The 23872-nt window shown below is 43.5% G+C and overlaps 1 protein-coding gene across 10 annotated transcripts in view; it reads right to left on the minus strand.

The window, feature by feature from the left end:
* The window catches only part of KLHL13 (kelch like family member 13), an 87070-nt gene extending 72468 nt beyond the window's left edge, over window positions 1-14602 (minus strand). For 3 of the 10 annotated variants that reach the window (XM_087748960.1, XM_087748962.1, XM_087748956.1), the window contains exons 1-2: window positions 5439-5750; window positions 4243-4307 (exon numbers count right to left, since the gene is read on the minus strand). In XM_087748960.1, coding sequence (XP_087605086.1) covers window positions 4243-4307 — 65 coding nt within the window. In that variant the 5' untranslated portion in view covers window positions 5439-5750. Of the gene's footprint in view, window positions 1-4242; window positions 4308-5438; window positions 5751-14499 lie in introns of those variants that run through there. The other 7 variants (XM_087748961.1, XM_087748955.1, XM_087748965.1 and 4 more) reach the window with 5 other exon arrangements.
* Window positions 14603-23872: the final 9270 nt, after the last annotated feature.

Consider the following 23872-nt stretch of genomic DNA (forward strand, 5'->3'; position numbering starts at 1 on the left):
TATCAATAATCAATAATTAACAAGTAGAATCGTTACTATTTTCCACCTACAAACTAGTAGTATATAAGTATTTAAACATTTTCAATAAAAATCAAGTCCATGCACAAAAGACACCCCATATCTTAGACTACAGAAGATACAACTGAAGCTACCAGTTTGCTTCAGTCAACCAAGGCACTGCATTTTGAAAAACTCAGTGTCGTAAAGGAAGCCAATAAACTGTTGAAATACAACTCTAGGTAGCAGAACAGATCTTATCCTAATGGAAATTTAGCAATTGCATTAAGTGAAGCAGTTTTATCCACCAAAAGCAATGCTACCAAGCTCATTAACTGCAGTTACATAATATCTTTTGTTAATGCAATTTACAAATAGGTTAAATAAAAATTTTATTTGACCTATTTTAGGAACACAAAATAAACCAAGCTTCAGCATGTTCACACAAGCTTAGAAGTCTTCGGTACTATTTTATGTATAAAAAACAAGCTCCTCATTAGTATACTATTTCATTCATATAGCAAGAGAAAATAGTTCTCTGAAGAAGATCGAACCATTAATACGCTGCTTATAAATCACATCCAAGGAAGACACCTGCAGTTTAAAATGGCACCACAGGCAGCAGGAAAATGCTATGCCATATTAGATGCCCCTATATTATGCTCTCAAAATCACGAGCTTCAGCAATTACAGCATAGAATAATCCAACCCCAGGGAATGGGCGTTTCTCCAGTTAGGTTGAGCCCTAACAAGACCAGCTCTACACACAGCGATCCTAGCCTGGGACCAATGGAGAGGGGGACAAGGAGGTGGCTGCAGATGACACGGCATAGTGACAAGGAGTTTAAGGTGCCAACACTGGGAGGGAACAAGGAGGCAGCAGGGACCAGTGTCCCCAAACACCAGACAGCACAAGTGTGTCTCTTCTGCCCTTGGCCCAAACACCTGCACCATCTCTTCATCCACAGCTGCAGCTCCAAGCATTGTTCAGAGCTGTGCACAGCACCCAGATGGTCTGGCAGTGGCAGATGCCTAAAATGCTGTTGTCCTCCTACTGCTGCCACTACACGCACAATCCGGAGCAGGTCCCTACCGATGACGATGCCCAAACTCCTGTTTGTGGTTGTCCAGACTATAAAGCAAGCATCTTCCATGCCACTCTATTAAAGGCAATGTGGACTCCTGCCTCCATGGTTATGACTGGAAGGAGGTTTTTAATCATTATCTCTCGAGAGCCCTGAGAGTACAGTGTTATGGCTCTTACCCTACGTGGATTGCTTCTGTTTGTCAGGAGCTCCATTCTGTGGAGTGTATGCCACAGATTTAGAGGCATCAACTAAATACTGCTCTGGAAGGGTTAATGGAAAGGCCAGTTCATACCAGACTGAAAACAAGTGATAACAACAGGGGGTGAAATCCTGTGAAGCTGCCTAGTAAAATAATGCACACTTCAGTAGACTGAAATCTTCCAGTCTTCTAAAGTGACTTTTGGATAGCCAGCATACATTACCTGACAATAAAAGCAAAAAAGCTCAGAACATTAAAGCCCACTTTCCAACTTTCTGCTGTAAAACCTTTTGGTACCCCTCTCCTATATCACACACCAGAGTATCAGAGCCACCTGCTTCACTGAGAAACTAAATCCATGGTATTTCCTTGAGCTGCCATTCAAGTATCCATGTGACAAGCCACCTTGGAATCACTTTCCACTGAACTCCGAGCCTTCCCACCTGCTGTTACTTTCATCAGCCACATCCTTTACCTGCAGGCTTCATCTAAACCACATCCTTGGGAAAAAAAAAATCTACATATGCAAATAAAGGCCTGGGAAAAATGCTTCTGGACCAAGTTAGTCAGCATGATTTCAAACACCAATCACCGTCAGCAAGCTTACTAATTCCAGAGTGCTGTTAACAGGTGAAGGGGGAAGCTAAGGGAACACGAGGCTGCAGATCAGCTTAAAGGCATTCGTTTTCCTCTGTTTTCCAACAGCTATTTTCACCATACCTTAAAAAAACACAACCACTGAACTGATAATTCAGGAAACGCTAGGGCATGAGGCTATCCAGAGCACAACATCGCACACACCACTCAGTGGCTTATCAAAAGCCAAACAAACAACATGAGAGTTGAATAAGATGCGTTTCACATGTTAGCAATTTAGCTTATTACTCAGTAGCATATGAACATCTTCTAACACTACAGCATTAATAGCAAAGATGAGATTTGGATTTCCAGTGCTACTTGTCCTAGAAACGGATGTTAAGGACCTCCCAAACACAAGGACCTTGAACACCAGTACAACAACAGTCCAACTCTTTTGGCACCAATTACCACCTCAAAAGAAGAGCCAGAGGAGAAGCCACACAACTTTTAGGTAACTGATTGGCAGGGAACAAAAAATTCAAGATCGTTCTAGATGTCTCAACTTGTACCAAGAATAATTTCCATCCTTAAAATTCCTCTTAACTACACTGTACACGCGTGATTATTCTCTAACATTACATACATTTGTTCTCAACCCCACGAGAAATCACAAGGTTTCGGTCTGAGCAAACCTGTGAACAGCAAAGTTCCCTGGCTTACCTTTCAGACAGTGAAGCTTGCTAAATGGGACAGTTTAAAATGAGTGAATGTTTTACCTCCAAGCAGCACAGCTTAAAATTGTTAGCTCAGTCTATCCATGATCAGAAAAAGTAAACTGAAGCCTTAGCTGCATTCTAGTAAGATTTCAAAGCCATTTAATAATCTACAAATATATACATTTGTCTTTTTCAGCTAAGCTGAACAAACTTCTCCAAAAGCTGAAAGCAGTCAGTCTTAACAGCATCTCCTTGTGTTGCATACACTAGTTTGTACACAGAACTAAACAGCTTCCTGTGTCTTTATCAATTGTTCTAATAAATAACCTAAGGCTACACAATTTAATCCACAACAATTTAACAATTACAGTGTTTTCATCAAAGGAGAGTTATAAGATTTTCAAGATATTAACATTGCCTAACATTTCAAGTGTATCAACTAGCTTTTGAAAGACCTGGGTAAAACACTGCTCCCACGGAAGAATTAAACATGACACGGTCAGAGAGTTCTACAAAAGAAAACGGAACATTTTTCATTTGAACATTTGCATGTTAAGCATTTAAACTGCTGTGAAGAGTTTAGATACAAGAGTTTCCAAGAGCTGTTCATTTCCAACTGACTATATCCAAATCATGATATTTAACAATACAAAAACCTTCTAATTTCTGTCCCAGTAAAGGCTGACAAATAGCGTCAACAGCGTCTGCTGAAAATTTACACTTTAGAAGCATGCTACTCACCCACACAGTCTCTCATAAGTCATCTATTTTGTACTGGAAAAATTCATCAGAATAATTTTCAATGCATCAATTTAAGGATGCCTACTGCAACATCTGGAAAAGGCTATATAAAGAATACAGAGCATGTACATACATAAATATTTATTTATGTATCCTTCAAACTAGAAAGTTTCAGGCTACCAACAACACAAAAATATATGAATATTTTGATCAGCACTCAAGAATATCTTTAATGGTGTCTGCTTTCTTGGATACATGAACCATTCAATCAACATCTATTAAATGCTAAGTTTCGCATAAGGAAAGCACCACACAGAAGTCAGATATGAAAGGTCAAACCAAAGATCTATTTAGCCAAGCTACAAGCTACAGCAGTCAATTCAGGAGCAGCAAGAGTAAAACGACAGCTTCCTTCAGCCAGCGTTTCAGGGATTTCCTCCCACAAACTGCATCCAGAACGCAGTCTTTACCCCTCCACAATTCACTTTTTTCTTCCGCTAATTTGTCTAATCACATTTCAAACTAATTTGCATTTAAGATATCCCACGACAATGGAGTCTCGATATAATTATACACTACATAACAATGCAGTCTCACAATATAATTACACATTACAGGAAAGCATCCTTCAGCTACCACCTCAATAATTTCATAACGCACCACCCACAGAAGCCTTCCCACCACCAGTGTCACACTGGCTGCAGAGACCTCCCCAGCATTGCTTCCCAAAGAGTGCTCCCCTACTGAGCCACCCCTCCGACTTACTGTACTGCCTCTTTATTGCATGAAAAGCTGTGAGCACATCCACATTGAACTACACAATGTGTTGCCTAGTTATGTTAATTGAACAGGAACAGTTTCACTGGGCTTTAGCCATTAAAAAATAATTATTTGCATACACAAAGCATCTCAACTTTCTTACTGTTCATGGCAGGATCCCAGGGCTATGTTTCGCCATTCCCAAGTAGTCCAGGTTAATTTTGACATCTAGAACAAGGTTCGGGAAGAAAAAAAAAATTGTCACACAAGTTTGCACACTATTATTCAGCGTAGATGTTATTTTAAAGAACTGCAGGGTACAGCATCTCCAACAGAGTTAACTATCGGCTTCTGCAGCTCTTTGAGCTCTATCTCCACTGCGAGTGGAAAATTGGATAGCACCACTTCTTGCCTGGAGGGAAAGTTCACATAACTCACTACAAATCCGTGGCATCCCGCCCTTTTCCATGTATACAGAGTATTTCATACACAATTCTGCAAGACCACAGCTTCAAATAAAAATCAATTTCAACAATAGTGAAGAAGAAAAAACGTCAGAGCTAATTTTTTGCTTTTAAGCTAGTCAGTCTCTCTGTATATGTCAGAAGCAGAGCCACCATTTTACGTAAAACACTAAATGCATATAAGTCACAGGAGGTACAGAAGTCCTGACAGAAGTAATACCTTGCATCACGATACTAAGCCAAGCATGCTTTTCATAAATTCACCCCACAGTTGCTATCACAGCAGGAAGCTATCTGACTGAGCTTGCAAAACGAGCACCAGTCACAACGGAGCCGAAATAGCACAAAGTTACAGCAAAAGGTTTCACAGCCATTTGGAAGCCAGCTTACTGGCCAAAATGAACAACTGGAGAGCAGGATTTGGGAGGAGACACTGCTTTTCTTTTTAATGCTGCAAAGATAGCATGTCCAACTGAAAAAGGAAAAAGCAGCCAGTTACCTCAAAATGCAAAGAGCAATTAGCAGTATTGTCATTTGCAATGGCAGTCATTTTTTTTACTCATTCTAACGTAAAGCAGAGTGAGGAAACGCTGGCAACAATGCTGCCAGCTTTCGCTTCCTCTGTGTTTCCTCTCAGAAAACGAGAAAATTGAACCATTACACTTGGCAACTCATATTCTCACATTCAGTTAGCACCAATAAGTGAGGGTCACTTGTATAATTCAATGAACGAACAATATTTTTTCAGTTACAAGCCCTCGCCAACCTGAAGTTATTCATCCAGTTAAAACAATACTAACAATAAAATCACATAGGAAACCACAAGTTAACCCATAGTAACAGATAAGAAGCACTATGGGACATTCAAACTTCTTAACCAAAACAAAGGAGTTACCTGAAGATTAGAAAGGCTATTGCAGTCTTATTTCATGAAGCTTGCTTTCTTTTGATACTCCTCCTTGAAATGCGTCAAACTATTTTGCTTTTTATATATGCACATCTGCGCATGGCAGCCATCAGAAAGACCCGTGTTCCGGAATTAAAATATTAATGCGTCGGGAATGACAGACACCATTCATCAGAAAGCGTCTTACACAGGTCGTTTTGGTGAAGAAAGCCAGAAAGGCAAGAAGTTACAAAGTAGTTTCTGGTGGCAAGAAGCCCTCTAAAAGTGGGAGTAAGAGCCAGGCTTCCCGCCATCCCCTGTCAGAGCCTTCTGCATAACCTGCGTCTCTGCAAAGCCGTGTCAGGCTACTCCAGTGACACACACAAGCGTTACACTGGAGGGCCTTATGAAAGGCTCTCAGTAATGAAAATCTCAAACAATGTCAGACTTGTTAGACACATCTGGGATGGCACTGAAACAATAAAGTCAATACAAAGAGAGCGTTTTTTCCCCCCAACCCACTCATTTTTTCTCCTCCCATTTCTTTTTCCACCATTATTTATTCTTGACTCCATGTTCAGGATTGTAAAGTGTTGCCATGTCTTCTCTTGCACATTTGCATTTTCAGGCCCAATTCCCTCCTACCATTAATTTTACTAATGAATAAGCAATCTGAACTAGTAATGGGAGCTGGTTATAACCATAGCATGGACTTTTCTGCACGTGGGGAAGACAGGACACCATCACGCAGCAACCCCACACCACGTCCCACAGCACCCACCAGCCTGGCAGCACCATCAGAAGAGTGCTAGCATCCCCTGCATCTCCATAAACCATGTCTAAATTTAACTACTACTTCTTTCACTCTACACCAGCAGATCACTACAGCCTAACCAGAAAATGCACTCATTCCCTACGAGGATGATGAACTGGGATTCTCTTACTTCACCGATAATCGCAGGGTTATTTGCAGGGTGAAGCCACATTTCTGCCTGTTAGCTTGTGAACCTCTGCTTGGATCCCCTCCTCTAGATACAGCTGTGCCCTGGAAGAGCTAGCACCCTCAGCTGCTGGTCCCTGCTCCCTGCCAAAGGCTACCAGCTGAGCTGCTCTTAAGTACTGCCTAACCTATTTACTCAGGATCAACCGATACAAAGAGTGATTATTTAGGCTGTTTAAACCACTCCAGCTTATTTTTGTTGGCATTCTGCAGAAGAGCTCTCTTAATTGTCTAAGCTGCCAGAGGTAAGGTTTACAGCCCCCTTACTGAAATATTTTCTCCATCTACAAACCGGGAATGATGGCCAACAGCAAAACCAGACAAGAAACCCCTGCCGGCATCCCAAAAGAAACTAGGGCTGTTGGCACACTCATCATCACCCAAGGAATGAATTTTAAAAGGAGAGCAAGTCTTGCTTATGTCTGCTCAGCCCTTTCCAGGGAAGTAATTTCACCTAGCTCTCAGAGAAGACATAACTCAGAGCTCCACACGCAGGGACAGCCACATGAGCACCAACAGTAACAAAACATGCAAGCCTCTGCCTTTGAAGGAAGGCAAGAGATGCTGGTAAAATCCATCAAGTTGCCTTAAGGCTACAAGTTTTAAAAGACAAAAATGCTACCACCACAGGCTAAAGTTAGACTACACGTGTACTAAGATGTTGCCAACAACGTTAACCATTTTTTATTCCGTTGTACCCCACCACCACCACACACAAACCCCCGAAAAATAACAGGTGGAAGAAAGACTACTGTAGCATAACAAGATTTGGGAACTGAAACTGCCTTTTTATTCTGCACATGTAAAGCACTATCATACCAAGGTCCATCACTGTGGCTCCTAAATGCCATCAGGTATACAGATCAGCAAGAGCATTAAGGAAAAAAAATTAAAATTAAGATTGTGGTAGGAAAACAAAACCTCAGGGTCTTGATCTTCTTGCTAAAAGGAGATGCTAGGGGAGTTGTATCATGGTCCATTTAAAGCCTCACAGCAAACTCCTCCACGTATTCAACCTCACATTAAGATAAGCTACTAAACCATTCCTGAAAAAGATTAGCCTATTTGCAAAGATATGGGCCAGGCTCTCTCATAGCAAGCGATACCACCAACATCACTAAGATAACTGGTTGAGTTAATGACATTTCCACCAACTACAAGATAGTTGATAACATGGTCATCTCATTACTGTTCTCCTTTAAATAACAAAACTCCCTGTTTGGACATTAAGGACAAAATTTTCAGACTCGGGGGAAAATACGGTACCAAGTCTCACGTGGATTACAAACTCCCACACTATCCCTTCTACCATTAACGATGTCAGTGTTTTATATTGCCCAAGTCTAATGAAGAAGAGAGACAGTGAGCGCTTACACATTTACCGTTACTCCTCCGTGACAAATGTGAGCCGCCACAAGAGACCGCTCCGATTTGCATAGGCACTGAGGGAGCAATGTAAGGCAACTCGAGCAATCTAGTAAATTCAGATTCACTATTGCTGAATTATCTAGATTCATCCTTTGATTCTTTTGCAGCTCAAGTGTTTAATTCATAATTTCCAGTTTGAATGTGTAACCTTGCAAAGTCTTTAGTTTATATAAAATATATCTCACAGGGCATATGCCCTGATGGAAATACTTTAATTCCACTGTATAAAAACAAGCTTAGAAAAGCAAACACAAGAGCCCAGCTTAAATTTCTAGATATAACATCACTGCTAAATTACAAATTCAACATTAAAGAGAACAAAACTGGTTACATTCTGTTCCTGTTAAAAGCTTCCAACACAAACAGGCAATAAAATACAGTTGTTAATAAGTGACAGAAATACAACCACATATGTATTTTGTAACTTCTAGTTGCTACTACTTAAGAAGTTACTCACTAGCAGTGAGCAGAAAGATGATCAGGGACGAGGGAGGAGGGCGGATAAACTATTAATACCAGTCTTCTACAACTCTGGCACCGTGGTGGATAATCAGCTTCTAAAAAAATATATATCTACAGAATACATGCCAACGTCTGTAGGATTCTAGTACCACTCACGGCTTTCTTTAAATAACGGATGTGCTACTCACTTCCTCTGTTCTATTCAAAATCTGTGGGCAGCCATAAACTTGCCCAGAACCATGCCTGTTTTGTAACACAGAAGCTACTCGAGCGTCAGGCACCGAGAAGCCAAAAGTTGACAAGGCAGAAGAGTAAGCCATTTCTCCTTCTCAGCTTCCACACATAACATCTGTGAGCAGGATGCAGGCCAGTGTTTTGATTCCTCCAGAGCTGAGACAAAAGCTTTCCCCCTACCTTACTGTAGTACAGAATTCATGCTTTCATGTAAAGATTTTACTGAAAGCATGAATTTATGTGGATCATTCAGCTCCTACACAGGTGGAAAGCTAGCTGGAGAACCACAGTCCCAGGAACATCTCTTTAAAGGCATCTGGAAACATGACTCGTTTGAACTGGGAGCACCGCCCTGGTCCTGCTGCGTTGAGTTGGATGCTCCATCCCCAGCATCTGCTGGGAGCAGCAGTCCTGCTTTCCCTCCACTCACCCCCAGCCACACCACTCCTACTTCCACCTGTGAGAGCAATAGCAAGGTGTAGCCACAGGGTGAATTAGTAAACTGATAAAACATTACTGAGTGGGTTAGTTTCCCATGAGATAAGCAGCATGAAAGAAATCACCCTGCAATCACACAAGCCTTAGCTCTGCCAAGGGAGCTGCAGCAGGAGATCGGGGCACAAGACAGGACCACCCAGAGATGCATCAGAAGCAGTACCTGCAGCACCAAACTGCCTCCAAAGCCGCTAGCATCAGATTTTGCCCTCCAAGTGTGAATCTTCTGGTTAATTTTCAATCCATAACAGGTTTATGAAGAAGTTTAAAATTTAAAAGAAATGTTTTTCATTTATTTCTTACAGAATTATTTAAATATGTAGAAAATATACAACAATGTATAACAGAAACAGAGCTTCAACTTTAGAGAGCTGTGTTTTGTGCCAGTACCGTAAAAACCTGCTGGATATTTCAGATCATCATCTTAACATACTGCTGGATATTTCACATTAGCATTATCAGATAAGGTCAGTTATTCAAAAGAATCAAAGTTCCCACGATGCTAAATGAAATGCATGTGGAACACATTCAACTTGAAATGAGAACAGACCACTCACATGGAGATCCCAAAAAACAATCAGGAAAAAGGAACTGGATTGAAATTCATGTGTTTATCCTTGCTTTCTTCAGCCTCCAGGATTCTCTCTAATATTTAATCGTTATCACTCCCATACCTCAAAAATTCTGCTTTATTTTTTTCATGACATGGAGCCTCACCTTCCTCATAACAACAGTTTGCACTTGACCAGATGGAGGTGCCATCAAGCTCGTTCACAATGTACCACGGTTTTCATTTGGCATGTTGCTAAATCCTGGTCTGCAATTTCTGAATGATACAGACTGATAAAATTTGCCCTCTCAGTTTATTTTTCTCACCAAGAATAAAGGAACAAAGTCCTTCTCTGGCTTCCCTGGAAAGACGGAGATTTACATTAGTAACAAGACGAACACCTTGAAATGCTCAGCGCTGCAATAGCTGTTAAGACCTTCACTTTTAAGTCCTCGGAGCTAGGACAGGCACTCAAATCATCCCATCCCTGGTTTTAACCATGAGACCTGCACAACACATTCCCACATGCTTTGTGCCGACTGTTTTTCTACTAGCAAGGTGGAACAGCTTAGACAGGACCTCCGTCCTAAAGCAGCTTATACCTCCCACCTTCAGGCAAATAAAGAGACTTCCGAGAGGCAGGACAAACAAGTACGTATGCCAGCAGGCAGAAGGAGCCAAAGGAAGGTGTCTGACACCATGGGTAAATAGTCCTGCTGCTTTAACTATTGACAAGCAGTTCTGCTTCTGGTCCCATCCACACCTGCACAAAAAACTATCAGCAGTTCTGCCCTGTCGATAGCCTTCCATGTGCACCACTGTCTGGGCACCCCTCCTTTTCCCTTGGAAAGGACCAGGAGAGTCCAGATGTTAAGATGACAGTTCAGGTAGGCATGGGGCACCTGGTAAGACTGATGCTCTTCAACATGGAAATGGAAAAAGTTTTCCCCAAAATCTAAGCAACTAAAGTTGCAAAAGCTCTGAGAACTTCTTTGAAAGCAAAGCTTCTGTTCACCATCTATTTTCATTTCTACTTTCACCTGTACATAAGCTGTCTCATATTTTAAATATTTCATATTAAAGAAACCAAGCAGAATAGCTTTAAAAACAGAGAGTGTGTTGGCATTGCCAAATCTCACACATTTCACAACTACAGAACACACCACCAAGCAGCTGCATCAATCACAAAGAAGTTAAAACAAAAGCCCCAAGATATCATATGACCAGTGTCATTAGTATTTACAACAAAGCACTGTTTCCACAAAAGGAAACAAAATGACATATTTCCCACAGTAAGTTTAAAGCGAAAACATTGACAACACAAATCAGTAGCTGGTGCATTCTTCAAAAAATTAGGACATCTGATTCACTTAAAAACAGCTTCTCAAAATAGGCATGGAAGACATCAAATTCATTATAGGACACTGAACATGGGAAATCTTTTGAATTTTCTTAGTCTTCTGAAACACACAGGCCAACTAAGCTCCTCTTGGGTTCCCTTCTTACCTCATCATCCAAAAGATATCTTCAAGAAACCCACTTCTGAAACACTCCTGTCACCCATACCAACTCAGACATTGCAGTTCCCTGTATCTCCCGTCTTGATGCACTTACAGCTGAGTTCCCTTGTCAGATCCTTCTGACACAGGCTATCCCCACTACATGGCATAGGCATGCTTTCACTCCGAAACATGCACTACTGTGTAAAACCCCTACAGACAAGGTTTTATGAAAATAATTCAGATGAAACCGGCAAATTTATCAGCTACCCTGAATGCCCACTGAAAGCATGCCTTTTCTTCCAGAGACCACTATCTAACATTGCTTAATTATTTCCTAGTTTTTCAAAGATACTTTGCTTAGGGATAACAAATATACTAAGAAAAGTTTCTTCCACACTACTGTTTTTAATTTATCCATAAAGTTCTAATCTCCCAATTTTAAGAAACTTGTTACATCACAAATAGTTAAAAAGAAAACCATAAAAATGTTTCCATCCAGTATTCTGACAATGCAATACAGCTGTGAAAATTAAAAAAGCTGACAGTAGAGAACCTTGAAAGAAAAGCAGAACATATGTTGCCCCATCTATTTAGGCATTTACCTCCTACTCAGGCTGACACCCATATACGCTGTGCCAGATCTGTGATAAAGGTGTCTATCCCTGTGAACCTAGCCTGAGGCCATCAAAGTCAACTTTCACAAGCTATTAAGAGTCATTAAATAAGTTTTGTACTATTGATACAGTGAAACAGCCAAACACCAAATACGCTCTCTCTGAGGCTGCTAGCTCTTAAAACAAATGCTTCATAATTGTTCAATTTTTGCCATGGTGCCGTTTCTCAGAAAGTTTTGCCAGCACAGATATATCACCTAAAAAAGTACAGAAAAAAAGCATTACAGCTACTTCAGCAATATAACAACCATGAAAAAGCAGAGCATTTTTGACAGCTTTGCTTGTAGTGTTTGTGGAGGTGATATAGCAGTGCTAGCAGAAACACGCCTAGCAGAACACATTGCAGATTTATTTGGAGTCTCTACCAACGTGTTTCTTCGTAGTGTGAACTAATTACCCCTTTCTAATAGCTGGACCACGCTAAGAACACAAGGCCCTTGAGGTAACATCATTGAACTTCTAAATCAGACAGCGGAGGTTATGCCTTTAGATCCAGACATCCTGGGCTTGATCGCCACTGTCAAAGAAACATATACAAGTATCATATTACACCGAGATACACTCAGCAGGAGATAGTTTGTTGATTTTTATTTTTTAAGGAACTCCAACATTTTTCTCAACTTGTTGCAAAACAAAAGAAAAAAAAAACACATTTCAGGTTACTAGAATTCAGGGGGAAAAAGCAAGGCTCTACTTCGTACGCCCCATCCCACAGTGCTTCTAACCCGTTCACATGCCAGCACAAGAGCCCCTTCTGCAGCAGCTAGATTTCACCTCCCCTCTGAGCCCCCTTACAGATTAATGCAGGATTCATCACCAGTCTCTCACACACTGCCTCTGTAGCAATATCAGCTGAACATACTCCCTTCTCCGCTTCACCCCGCTCAGCCCTGCTTTGAGCCAGCCAAATCCTCACAGGCTGTTTGAGATGATCCCGAAGCTCATCATCTCCCCACAGCCATGCTGTCCTATCATTTGTGGGACCACACTGCAAACCGGATCAGGGAGTCTGTGCATGATCCTTTTTTCTAGCTGGGTAAGTTTGCTGATCTGCTTCATGCCTGGCATCACCAAAAGCTGTGACACAAGTCGCAGAATTCCCCAAGCCACCATTACTGCTACAGATTAGGTACAGCTGAACTACGGCCTCAGATGACTTTCAGTTTAGTGAATCTTTTACAGAAGAGCAGAAGAAACTCTTTAAAATTAAAAAAAAAGAAATGCTCACTGAGGCAAAGTCACTTTAATTCATTTTTGACACCTGGTGTCAAGCCAAGGCTTACTAGAAACAGTCTTGCTTCTTTGAAGCAGAGCAGCATGCTAATTTGTGCTGGCAGCTCACTACAGTTTTTTGAACTTCAGAAGTGAAGGAAAACGTTTAGAAGCACAATTTTGAAAATCACAGAATCAAAGAGATCACAAGAAGTGCATTCAGGATAGCATTCAATCCTAGTTACTACCCAAACCTTTTTTTTTTTTTTTTTTACTATCAACACTCTGCAGCGTATTCTAGTATTAAATGGGACTGCAGAACAGGCTTTACCATGAAATCAGAGAAGTGGGAAGAGTGCCCTGAAGGTTCTTCATTAGCATTATCTCTATGTGTAGCTCACTGGGGAAAGAATAAGGAAGACTCCTCTGTGGCATTCTATTCAAATGTATGGGCCATATTTAAATGGGTAAGGGAGATATTTCTGGTGCAGACTTCATAGCAGGTCCAAGTCAGCATCAGTTTCATTAACACTCAGAACATCCAAGCTAAAGAGCCCTCTGCCACACACAACTGAAAAGGACGTGCACCTTGCATCTCCGGAATTACACAAAGGACCCGAGCCAAGACTCCCAGGGCTCTCAAGTTAATATCACACTTTTCATACGGAGGCAAAAAGTCCTGAACAGTACCTAGCAAAACCAGAGCTTGGCCTAAATTCTATGCGAACAGGGAGAAGAGGAAACCGGCAAGTTAATTACAACCTAAAATTACATCCCATTTCTAATGGCTGCACCTCAGAACTAATCCCCAAAACTCCTTCCTGCACCCAGACCTCAACCAGCCTATTTAAAGACCAGGGAACAATAAAGAGTGATGAGCAGAAAGGGTGGGGGAAGGAAGAAAACGATTACAACGACTGCAAAACAATGCCTGGAAAAGGAGAGGTGAAGACACTTTGGCAGCGAGGCACAGAGCCCACCGGCCCGCTCCCGAAGCAAGCCGCCGGCTCCGCGCCCCAGCCGGGCCGGGGCCGCCCTGTTCCCCGCCACCCCCCCGGGACCCCCGTCCTGCCCCCCTCCCCGCCCGCCTCCCCTCCCGGCCGGCACCCCCAGGCTCGGCACACTTTCTCTCTCCCCCCGCACACAACGCACCCCTCCCGCCTCCCCCCGCAGCCTGCTCCCGACCGCAACGCCGACACTTTTTGTTTCCCCCCCTCACAAACCGGGCGCCCCCCGTTGCACCACGCCGGCCCCCCTCTGCAGGGGCTCCCCCCCCAGCTGCAACCGGGCACCCCCCGCTGCAACCACCGCTCCCTTCCCCCGCCCGGCAGGCACGGAGCACCCTCCCCGCCGCCCCGGCCCCGCACCGCTCACAGAGGGCGGCCCCGTTCCCCCCGCCCCGGCCGGCCCGCGACCCCCGGCCGCACAGGCCCCGCACGACACAGGGCCCCCGGTCCCAGCGGCACCCCGAAGCGGGGCAGAACCGGAGAGCGTCCCCGCGCACCCCTCTCACCTGCGGGCTGCGGCTGCCCGCCCGGCCCCGGCCGCGGGCCCCGCTCCGGAGCGCTCCCAAAGTCCCGAGCGCGGCCCCGCTCCCCGCGCCCGCCCGCCGCCGCCTGGCCCCGCCCCCCGGCACCGCGCGTCACCGCCAACATGGCGGGGCGCGGGGCCTGCGCGCATGCGCCCGAGACCGGCGGCGGGGGCGGGGGGCAACGCGCGGCAGGAGGGGGTAGAGAGGGTGGGCGTGTCCGGGGCGGGGCGGTGGCGGGGAGGGGCGGGGTTAGAGGAAGGGGGCGTGGTCTCTTGCCTGTGGGGCGGTGAGGGAGGCGCGAGGGAGGGAAGGACGGATGGAGGAGGGGAGGGAGGGAGGGAGGGAGGGAGGGAGAGAGGGATGGACAGAGGGAGGGAGGGAGGGATAGAAGGAGGGAGGGAGGGAAGGACGGATGGAGGAAGGGAGGGAGGGAGGGAGGGAGGGAGAGAGGGATGGACAGAGGGAGGGAGGGAGGGATAGAAGGAGGGAGGGAGGGAAGGACGGATGGAGGAAGGGAGGGAGGGAGGGAGGGAGGGAGGGAGAGAGGGATGGACAGAGGGAGGGAGGGAGGGATAGAAGGAGGGAGGAAGGGAAGGACAGAGGGAGGGAGGGAGGGAGGGAAGGACAGATGGAGGGATGGAGGGAGGGAGGGAAGGAGGGAGGGGCTGGGGAGCACAGGGGCAGGAGCTCTGCCAGCGGGGGCTGTCTCAAAGGGCATCAGGAGAGCTGCTGGAAGAGCAGGGAGGACAGCAAGAGGCACCAACGGTCCTTGGTGACTTAGTGAATGTGAGTGATAGATGTACAAAAACATCTCCTAGTGTTCTTCAGGGGATTAATTTGGGACCAGCATCATTACAAAGAGAAAGGCCAACCCCAAGTTGCTCTCCGGACCATAGCGTTTGCTACTGGAAAGCTCAGAATTGCTTCACCTGCTCCTGGAACACTGCAGGATGGTAACCCTGAAGTGTCTTCACCGTCTTCTTCCCTCTTTCATGTGGCTGCAGCTCTGATTTGGGAACTGTTGTTCCTCTGCCATTCTGCCTGTATTGTTTCCCGTAAACACACCTTTAATTACTGAACACCCAACATTCAGCAAATTTTTAACTGTAGGTAATGTTAGGGCAAATAAGGCCTTAGCTAAATCCAGTCAACCCTAATGAAGTTATAGGAATTTCAGCAATGCAATTCAGGGCAGAACTTGATGCAAAACTAATTATGAAACCATAGGTAGCCTTCCAGCCAAGACTGCAACCATCTCCTCATAGCAGCTCTGTAACTTTAGCTTGGTAAATGCCCTTGGCTTGAAAGATGCCAGCTTTAACCCTAAAGGAAAGGTTAAACAACCTTTGAGACCATACCGCACCATTTGAGAGTTGCATATTTCCAACACTGATTGCTTTTAAAGCTTTTATCTAGAAATTTTAAAAATTGGCTTATCAAAGCCAGCGCATCACCTCTCTTACAGGGAAAGAGATTCTGGTTAAGTAACTCTCTAACAGATCTTGCTATGGGCAGTTTCAGATTCACTTCTGTTCTCTTCACATCATTAACAGCAACTGAAGCAAATTCAGGAACAGAGAACCAACTCATTACTAGGTCACAAGGGATCCGGTATCTCATGTGCAGAAGAGAGCGGTTTTGTGTATATTTTTCTTACTTCTGCACTTTAAAATGACCTCTTGCATGAGCCAGTGCCAATCTCGACTTCTCTTTACACAGCTTTGGGAGGAACGCATCTCCGCTGAGAACAGCCATGGACATAGCGACATGCTGGATATTTCAGAAATGTTCCCAAACAGAGTAACTCAAGTCTTGGAATGTGCTCACTCACAATGTTTTACAAAAAGCAGGCTGTAATAGTGAGTTCTTCACCTTTTTACTTGTTTATTTCCATTAGAAAGTAAGTAAGTGAAATTTGCCATTTAAATAGACTGTAGCTATAAAACACATGCCCCTCCAGATACGATGCTCTTGCAGCTCTTTTTACTCCCAAGGCAAGATGATGTTGGTAATGCACATTTAACATGGGCTCTTGTCCAAGTTTCAAACCAATCCCACACTTCTAACCACACAGAAACTTTCTGATCCTCTTTGCTTACTCGCATGGCAGAAGGTGGTTTTTTTACAGCTCAGGTTCCATCTCATTTCACAGTTGAATATACCCACTTTTTTTGCTACGGACTTGGCAAACGAATTGAGTGCTAATAGTGCTCCAGTGTTCTTCTAATGGTTTCCACCGTGAAAACCAGGCAAGTTTTCCCAGGCTTTACCTGGGGGTTCTCAGCACCGAAACCCACAGACGTGCCTCTGGCAGCCCCCGGGAGATGACAGCCCACCTGGGCAGGGGAAAGCTGGAAAGCTCTGTTCAGCAGACCTAGGCTTTGTCACTAAGGATTTCTTATTGAAAATACATGTACTAGGGTCGCTCAAATGTTAATTTGTGGTTAATAAAATTGTTCTAAGCACACTTTTCTACAAAGCTTTGATGTCTGTTATGTATTTCTCCACAAGAAATCCACCTTAAATTTGCTGTAGACTGTGACAGGCATCTCACAGTATAAACACAACATAAGACAAATATACAAAATTACCAATATAAAGCAATTTACAAGGTAAGTTCTTTATACATAACTTTACCACAAGACTGTAATCACAAGCATTTCCTATTAAAGTCTACTTACAGCATAGTTCCTTTCAAAACATCATTCAAAGTATTTATGCCCACAAATCTGACATTCGATAACTATACTGAACACAATTTGCTGTGGCAATATATGTTCTCAGCATCTAACAGCAGTATAAAGAATGAACAAAATTACCAGTTCAGACAAAGCATGTTTATACTCACCTCGGAACCATTTTGCATTGATATTACAGATTATATAGAGAGAACAATATCCATTAAGCAACAATATTTCCTGTTCAGAAATTTTACAGCTTGATTTTATCTAAAAAGAAAAGATAACGCATACCAACCACCACCTGAGCTAGGAAAAATTCACTCTGAACTTTTGCCATAAATTATAACGTATAACAGAACATAAATTATAACATTATGACAGAACCTATTACGAAGCCGAACACAGAACTTGGGTAGAAGAGGAGCTAAGCTCTATTAAGGTTCAATTGCTTGTGACGAGGTAGATTCACCGTTTGCAGTTCTGCAGATATTCACTTGTGAACTTAATTTGAGCATGTGAGGAGTTACTGTGGGAGCACCCATAAACGTCTATTTGCAGCAGCGTTTCTCCAGCTGTTTCGACTTGCGTCGCCTGCCAAAGTGAACTGTGCCAGCTATGGCCCCTTCTCCAAGTGCAATGCTGTAGATGGAGACGCATCTCTCCGCTTCCAGCTCTTGAAGCGAGCTTGTGTGCTGCATGAGCACTTTTTATGTCCTCTTACATTCTGCATGCTGCAATTTAGAAAACAGTTACTTTCAGGATTTATACTTTATACTGAAAATGTTCTGTATCGGATAGATCTGCATATTCATGCCACAATAACAGCCTCAGAAAATTAAAATCATTCTAAAATGAGAGGCGAGGTGCATATTTGTCAAGCAGTAAACACTGAAAATATTATGTGATAAAAAATCACTCATTTTAAGTATTTTTAAAGCCCTTCACTTTCTCCCTCACCCACAGCTATAGACTGCTTGGTTACAGCCATACACAGTGCATTTCCAAAGTTCCCTGACTACTCTGGTCCCTGCTAATGCACAGCAAATCCTACAGAGCTGGTTTTTCCAAGTCATTTTATTAACCTGGAGTAAAAAGTAACATCTGCTGAGTGCAGGCAGCCGGTTTGTGGCTGTTCCCACAGGCTGGCATCCCATCCTGAAGGCTGGGATGTGCAGACGGAAGCTGCTCGGCAGCCAACCATCTGGAGCGGCTCCGTGAGTATTACTCCAGCCTCCGAGAGGGAGAAAGGGATTTGAGTAGCAATAAACCATGTTTGCTGAGGCTGGGGAAGCCTCATAAAAAATCTTTTCAGAGCAGAGTGTACCTACGTCCTATTCTTGCTGTTTTCCCACAGTGCAAACTGGAAATTTCCCCAAGGGGGTTACCGAAATAAAAATCCCTAACGGGAGGTTCACTGACCCAGCAGTGCTCTACCACATTGTCCTACTCTATCTCTGCTTCCAACAGCACCCAGGAGGCACCAGCCGCTTTCCAGAACACCAGCAAGAAAAGCCTCTCCCATTTCCCAGATATTTCCTGCAAGGAAAGACGGCCTCTCTCCCTGCCCAGAGACAGAGACACTGTTCAACTTTGGGAGGTTCCAGAAAGAGAGAGTGCCGGTGTTTGTGGGGCTGTGAATGGGGTTGCCTGGACACTTGAAGAGCAGCAAGAGCTTTTGGTCCTGGCACCTTTGGGGTGGGAGGAATCCCCGGACGTTCGCAATTGCTGAGCTGGGCTCCAGCTGTACTCAGCGTGCCAGGGAGAGAGACACCCTTGGTGCCCACAGTGAAAAATGGAAACACCAGCTTCCAGCCTCATGCTTTAGGGCAGAGAAATAGATATTGGTTTCCACACCATCCCGGCGCTGGTAGGATGAGAGCCAGCTGAACCTCACCGAGCCACGCAAGAGAGCTGCAGGCAGCCCTCAAAAGAAAATTACACTAAAAGCGTATCAAAGCTCAGTGAAAAAGATACTTGAAATGTCTCTCCTTGCAGAGTCAGTGCTTTCACATTACAAACATACCAGATATCAGAGTTTTTCCCTGTGTTTGGAAGAGGAAATAACTGCCTGGTGTGTGCTGGCACACATTAGCATTTTAAATTACAATTATAATACAGATAGACCCTGCGTGTGCAAGTCTTGACTTTCAACCTTTTTTCACCATCCACAGTAATTTTCACAAATGTAAAAATGAGGGCAAAACACCAGCCTAACTACTAATTTTTGTTGATACCACTTTTAATGTCTCATTTCTCTTTGCCCTCCGTACAGTCTCCCACTGTGGAAATGACAATTATTGGGGCAGCAGAGAATCACAGGCTGTTTTGACACCCTGCCCTTCTTTCCAGGCAAAAACACAGCAGAACAGGGAAGAAATCAGTGTAAATATCACTGCTCTTCTCAGAGAAACATTTCCAATGTAAATGGAGCATCTCACTCGAGAGATGCAGTCAAAATATTAACATATGTAGGAAGAGGGAATTATTTTGGCCACTGAGCATTAAAATTCATCATGTATGGGGAGAAAAAGCAAAAAAACATTCAGTGCACAATTGATCCAAACCTTAGGAGTCTGGGAAGATAAATGACGTGTGAAAGGAGTGGAAGGAAAGATGGGGAAATCAGAGAAGACTACCATAGGGAGTGCAGTCCCTAACTAACACGCAGGCAGAAAGGAGGCCATCCAGTGAAAGCGGAGGTTTAAGGGCCTCCGGAATTTGGATTGGTTGCAAAATTTAACATAGCAGCTACAAAGACAGTATCTGACCTAAATAAGCCACTTACATCTTTATATTGTCTGGTGCTACAATAACCTCTATAGTTTGAGAACATGAAGGACTAAAATAAAAGTAACACTGACATTTTAATGCTATTTTTTTAAACTCATACGCGATAGGATGGCTGACCAACTCATTCCTTTTAAGAAATACCAGTAGATCTTACCTGCTGTATCATGTCAACTTTGTATAAATGGGTGAAGTGAGGATCAGACAGTCCATCCCTCCCTTTCGTCACCAGAGGTCCATTGCCCAGAGTATAAGTTATCACGGTGGACACACAAAATGTTTAACCCACTTTCTCTTGCAAATTCTTGTATGTTTGCAACATTTACATTTGTAACAAGGACTTTCTCATCTTCAGTTGACTAAATTGTTTTGGAAGCCTTCCTTGGGCACATAAGCACTGACAAATAACAACCTTTACCAACTGCAGTCTGCCAGTCCCAGCCCGAAGTCTTCCCTTACCTCAAAGGATTTCATTCAAAGAAAATAAACAGCAGTGGAACTTGTCATTTCCTCCAAACTCATTTTGGAGTCTATCATGTTTTTCCTCCAGCTAATCTCAAGGAAGCAGAATTTTAGATGTGGAGGAATAGCTATTTTTGAAATAGACTTCTTTATGCTGTAAAATATTATAATAAAATATGACTGTCAAAAGACCTGTGAGTACTTTTCCTTAGTGGCAGAAGTGAACCATCTGGGGAGCTGGGGAAGGCTGCAGGTTGTGCCTGAGAACTCAGTGCAGGACTCAGTCAAGACATTTCTTTAGTAATTCAGGTGTTCTTCCACAACAGCCTTCATTTATAAGTGTTGTGGTTTAACCCCAGCCAGCAACTAAGCACCACACAGCCGCTTCATTTATCTGGGTTTTTTTAAGCCAGCTTTGTGTCTTCATCATCTCTTTTCCAAGGTTTCGCTTTTTCTCTAGCTTTTACTATCATCTTGAAAAAAAATAGCCAAATGTAATTCTTTTCCACTGTTAGGCAATAAGTGAAGTAGTGCAAGCAAGAAAATGTTTCCAACAAATGTCAGAGGAAAAAAGCAAAATACATTACTCAGCTTCAACTCTACAAATTTCCAAAACACACTACAGCAGGGCTTTTAATATCATCCCCATCAATCTCCCTTTTTTTTTTTTTAAATGTCTATACAGCAGAATGTACCAGCATTGAGCTTTGATGTGCTGGCATGGGGATGCTTTATGATTCATGAAATAATTACATTCTCGTTTACCATATACAAGTTCCAACAGCCAACAGAAATGCTGGGTTAATCAATGTCTTCTGCAAGTTCTCACTGTTCTTCTAGTTTGGGCAATAACGGCACCACCACTTTTTGCACAGGATTACTAGTCACTGCAGATAACTACTGCCACCTCTGTAGACTATATTTTCCAGGGTAAACAGTTTATCATTGCATACTTATATGCTTTTGTTCCCCGCTGGCAAATGGTACTAACTCCCCTCGTATGACTGCAGGTCAGCTTTAAGAACATGACAGGAATTAATTTTTTTTTTTTTTCTCAAACTTCAGTAAAATCACCTTGCTTTTAACTCCTAAAACTGGTGACACAGGTCTTTCTTATCACAAAGAGGAAATGGGGAGCTCAACACTCCTCATCTTGCCAGGAATGCGGCAGGATAAAGAAGATCACTTTCATCTTCCTTCCCATTCCCACAGGTGGGGACGGACAAGGAGCAAGTGCCAGCAGAGGAAACTGCTCCAGCCAACACAGTTCAACCAGGAGGCAGGAAAAGTGGCCTGTGCCAGATGGAGGGCTTATGTATACAATTCCCCCTGGAGCAATAGGGAGAGCAGTGGCTTTTGATGAGGCAATATAGCCGTGCGATACAGCAGTGCACTGCTTTTTTGCTCAAGGCACATGGCACAATCCATATGCTAGCTTGGTGCCTGGGAATTTCCTTCCACATAGAAGAAAGCAATACACCTCTGTTTCCTTGTAATTAGCACTAAGGATAGAAAATTTGGAACTCTAACAACCCCTGTATGTCTTAATAAATTATCATTTATCACTACGATATCAAAACAAGATACAAACTTCTGTCATATATTATTTTTACTATCACGAGAGAAGTATCGAAAGCCAGATTTTGCTTGCCTTTTGCAAACACTCACGCTGATCTCTGGAGCACTGCTCATGTGAAAAGTCAGGAGAGCCGACCGAAGTTGGTTATGACACAACCTAGCTGTGCCCTGGCAGAAGAGCTCCCTCTTACCTCCCCTTCATCACAAAAGCGGTGCAAGCAACTGTATACTTCTGTTCTCCAGAATGTAAGCTGCTAAGTGGGCTTTCTGTGGCAATCAATAGTTCTTATATCCAAGCAATCCATCTTTAGGTTCACTCTCAATTAAAGATCACAGTGAATATAAAAGAAATTATTGATTGCTGTCAGAAAATACATTAACAAATCCGTCTCCAAGCAAGAACAGCTCAATGGTTCCAAGTGGAGCAAATTTCGTAACTGTCAGTGATGTGGAAGGACTCCATTCATCAGCTGAGCTCACCCAGCAGTAAAGCAGCTTAGTACCCTCCGAGCTACTCCTAAACCTGGCCCGGGGAACAACGCAGAACTATTCAATGGACATTTCCAAAAGCAATGCTTCAAAAATAAGTTTCAAGTTGCCACAGGATAAAATGTAGTGCCTCATCATGATATTCCCAAAAGCAAGGGAGCATATGTTAAACTCACGTGCTCTCCTGCCCTGAGGCAGATTTAGGCACATCTACTAAGGCTAAACTGCACTGCAGGACCAACAGTGAAGGGATTATTTGCTAAGTTATTTCTTCAGAGATAAACAAATCATCATGAAATGTGCTTGCACCACTGAGATACTGCAGCACGCACAATATCACCAGAATCTAATGAAACCAGCTATCTCGTTACAGGGTATTTACTGCAGAAGCTGTACGGGTATAAATCCTGAGTTTTGAGTTGTGACTGCACTAAAAGTCTGTGCCCTTATCTTTCTGTCCCGCAAAAGGATATTGACTGTGGAGGGAAAACAAATAAGCCATTCAGTCCAATACTTTAGCAATAGGGGAATATTTCAGCTACTTGTATACTGAATTGTTAAGATCGAGATTTATAAGACCAGAGAGGACAGAGGCAAATTTTAGAGACCCCCACTGAGCCTGAGTAAATGGCACAAGGAAGGTAAAACTCACAAACAAAAATACAACACGACACCCATCAGAAGAGAAATAACCTGAGCTCCTTGCAAGGTTCACAGGCCAGCTCCTGAACAGACGGATCACTGTGCAAGGTCTGCTCTGAGATGTCTGTTCTGACCACCAAGATTTAGTCCCTTCATGAGCTTTCTAACCTGGGCTTCATTTAGTGAGACACGTTTGGCCAGAAACAACAGCAATCAAGCAGTAGGATCATGGTTTCACTAGTTCTACTCAATCTCCCGTAAAATGTATTGCCATGTAGAGGATGCATGAGCAAAAGTTCCTGTGTATATAAGCTGTGCATCTGTCAAAAGGGCACCCTAAATTTTGTGTGTGAGAAAGAGGGGCACAGTGACGAGGGGCATAGTGACAAGGGTGAATGCTGACAGAAATCTTGATTGCTGCCAGCTCTCCTCGCCTGTAAAACCCTGCTTGTTTTGTGGCTGGGGGGTGGGGGGAGAGATATTATTTTAATTTTAAAATGTGATTCTCTGTGTTTTGGCAGGAGTTCTCAGCAGCGTGCAATCCTCCTTTCAATGAGACAAAATCAATTACCATAAAGTGGGGGCTGTAAATTACAGGTCATCAGCATTGGCAGGGAAATTATAGGTGCCCGGCAGCACAATAAATACTGGAGGTGAACCCGGCCGGTTGCTTTTGAAACTCCTTATTTACTGCTGGCCCCAGCTGCAGGGTTGTG

The sequence above is a fragment of the Nipponia nippon genome, unplaced genomic scaffold (assembly GCF_047370975.1).
Source record: "Nipponia nippon isolate SJK-2023a ecotype South Korea unplaced genomic scaffold, ASM4737097v1 scaffold_12, whole genome shotgun sequence".
Taxonomy (NCBI): Eukaryota; Metazoa; Chordata; class Aves; order Pelecaniformes; family Threskiornithidae; genus Nipponia; species Nipponia nippon.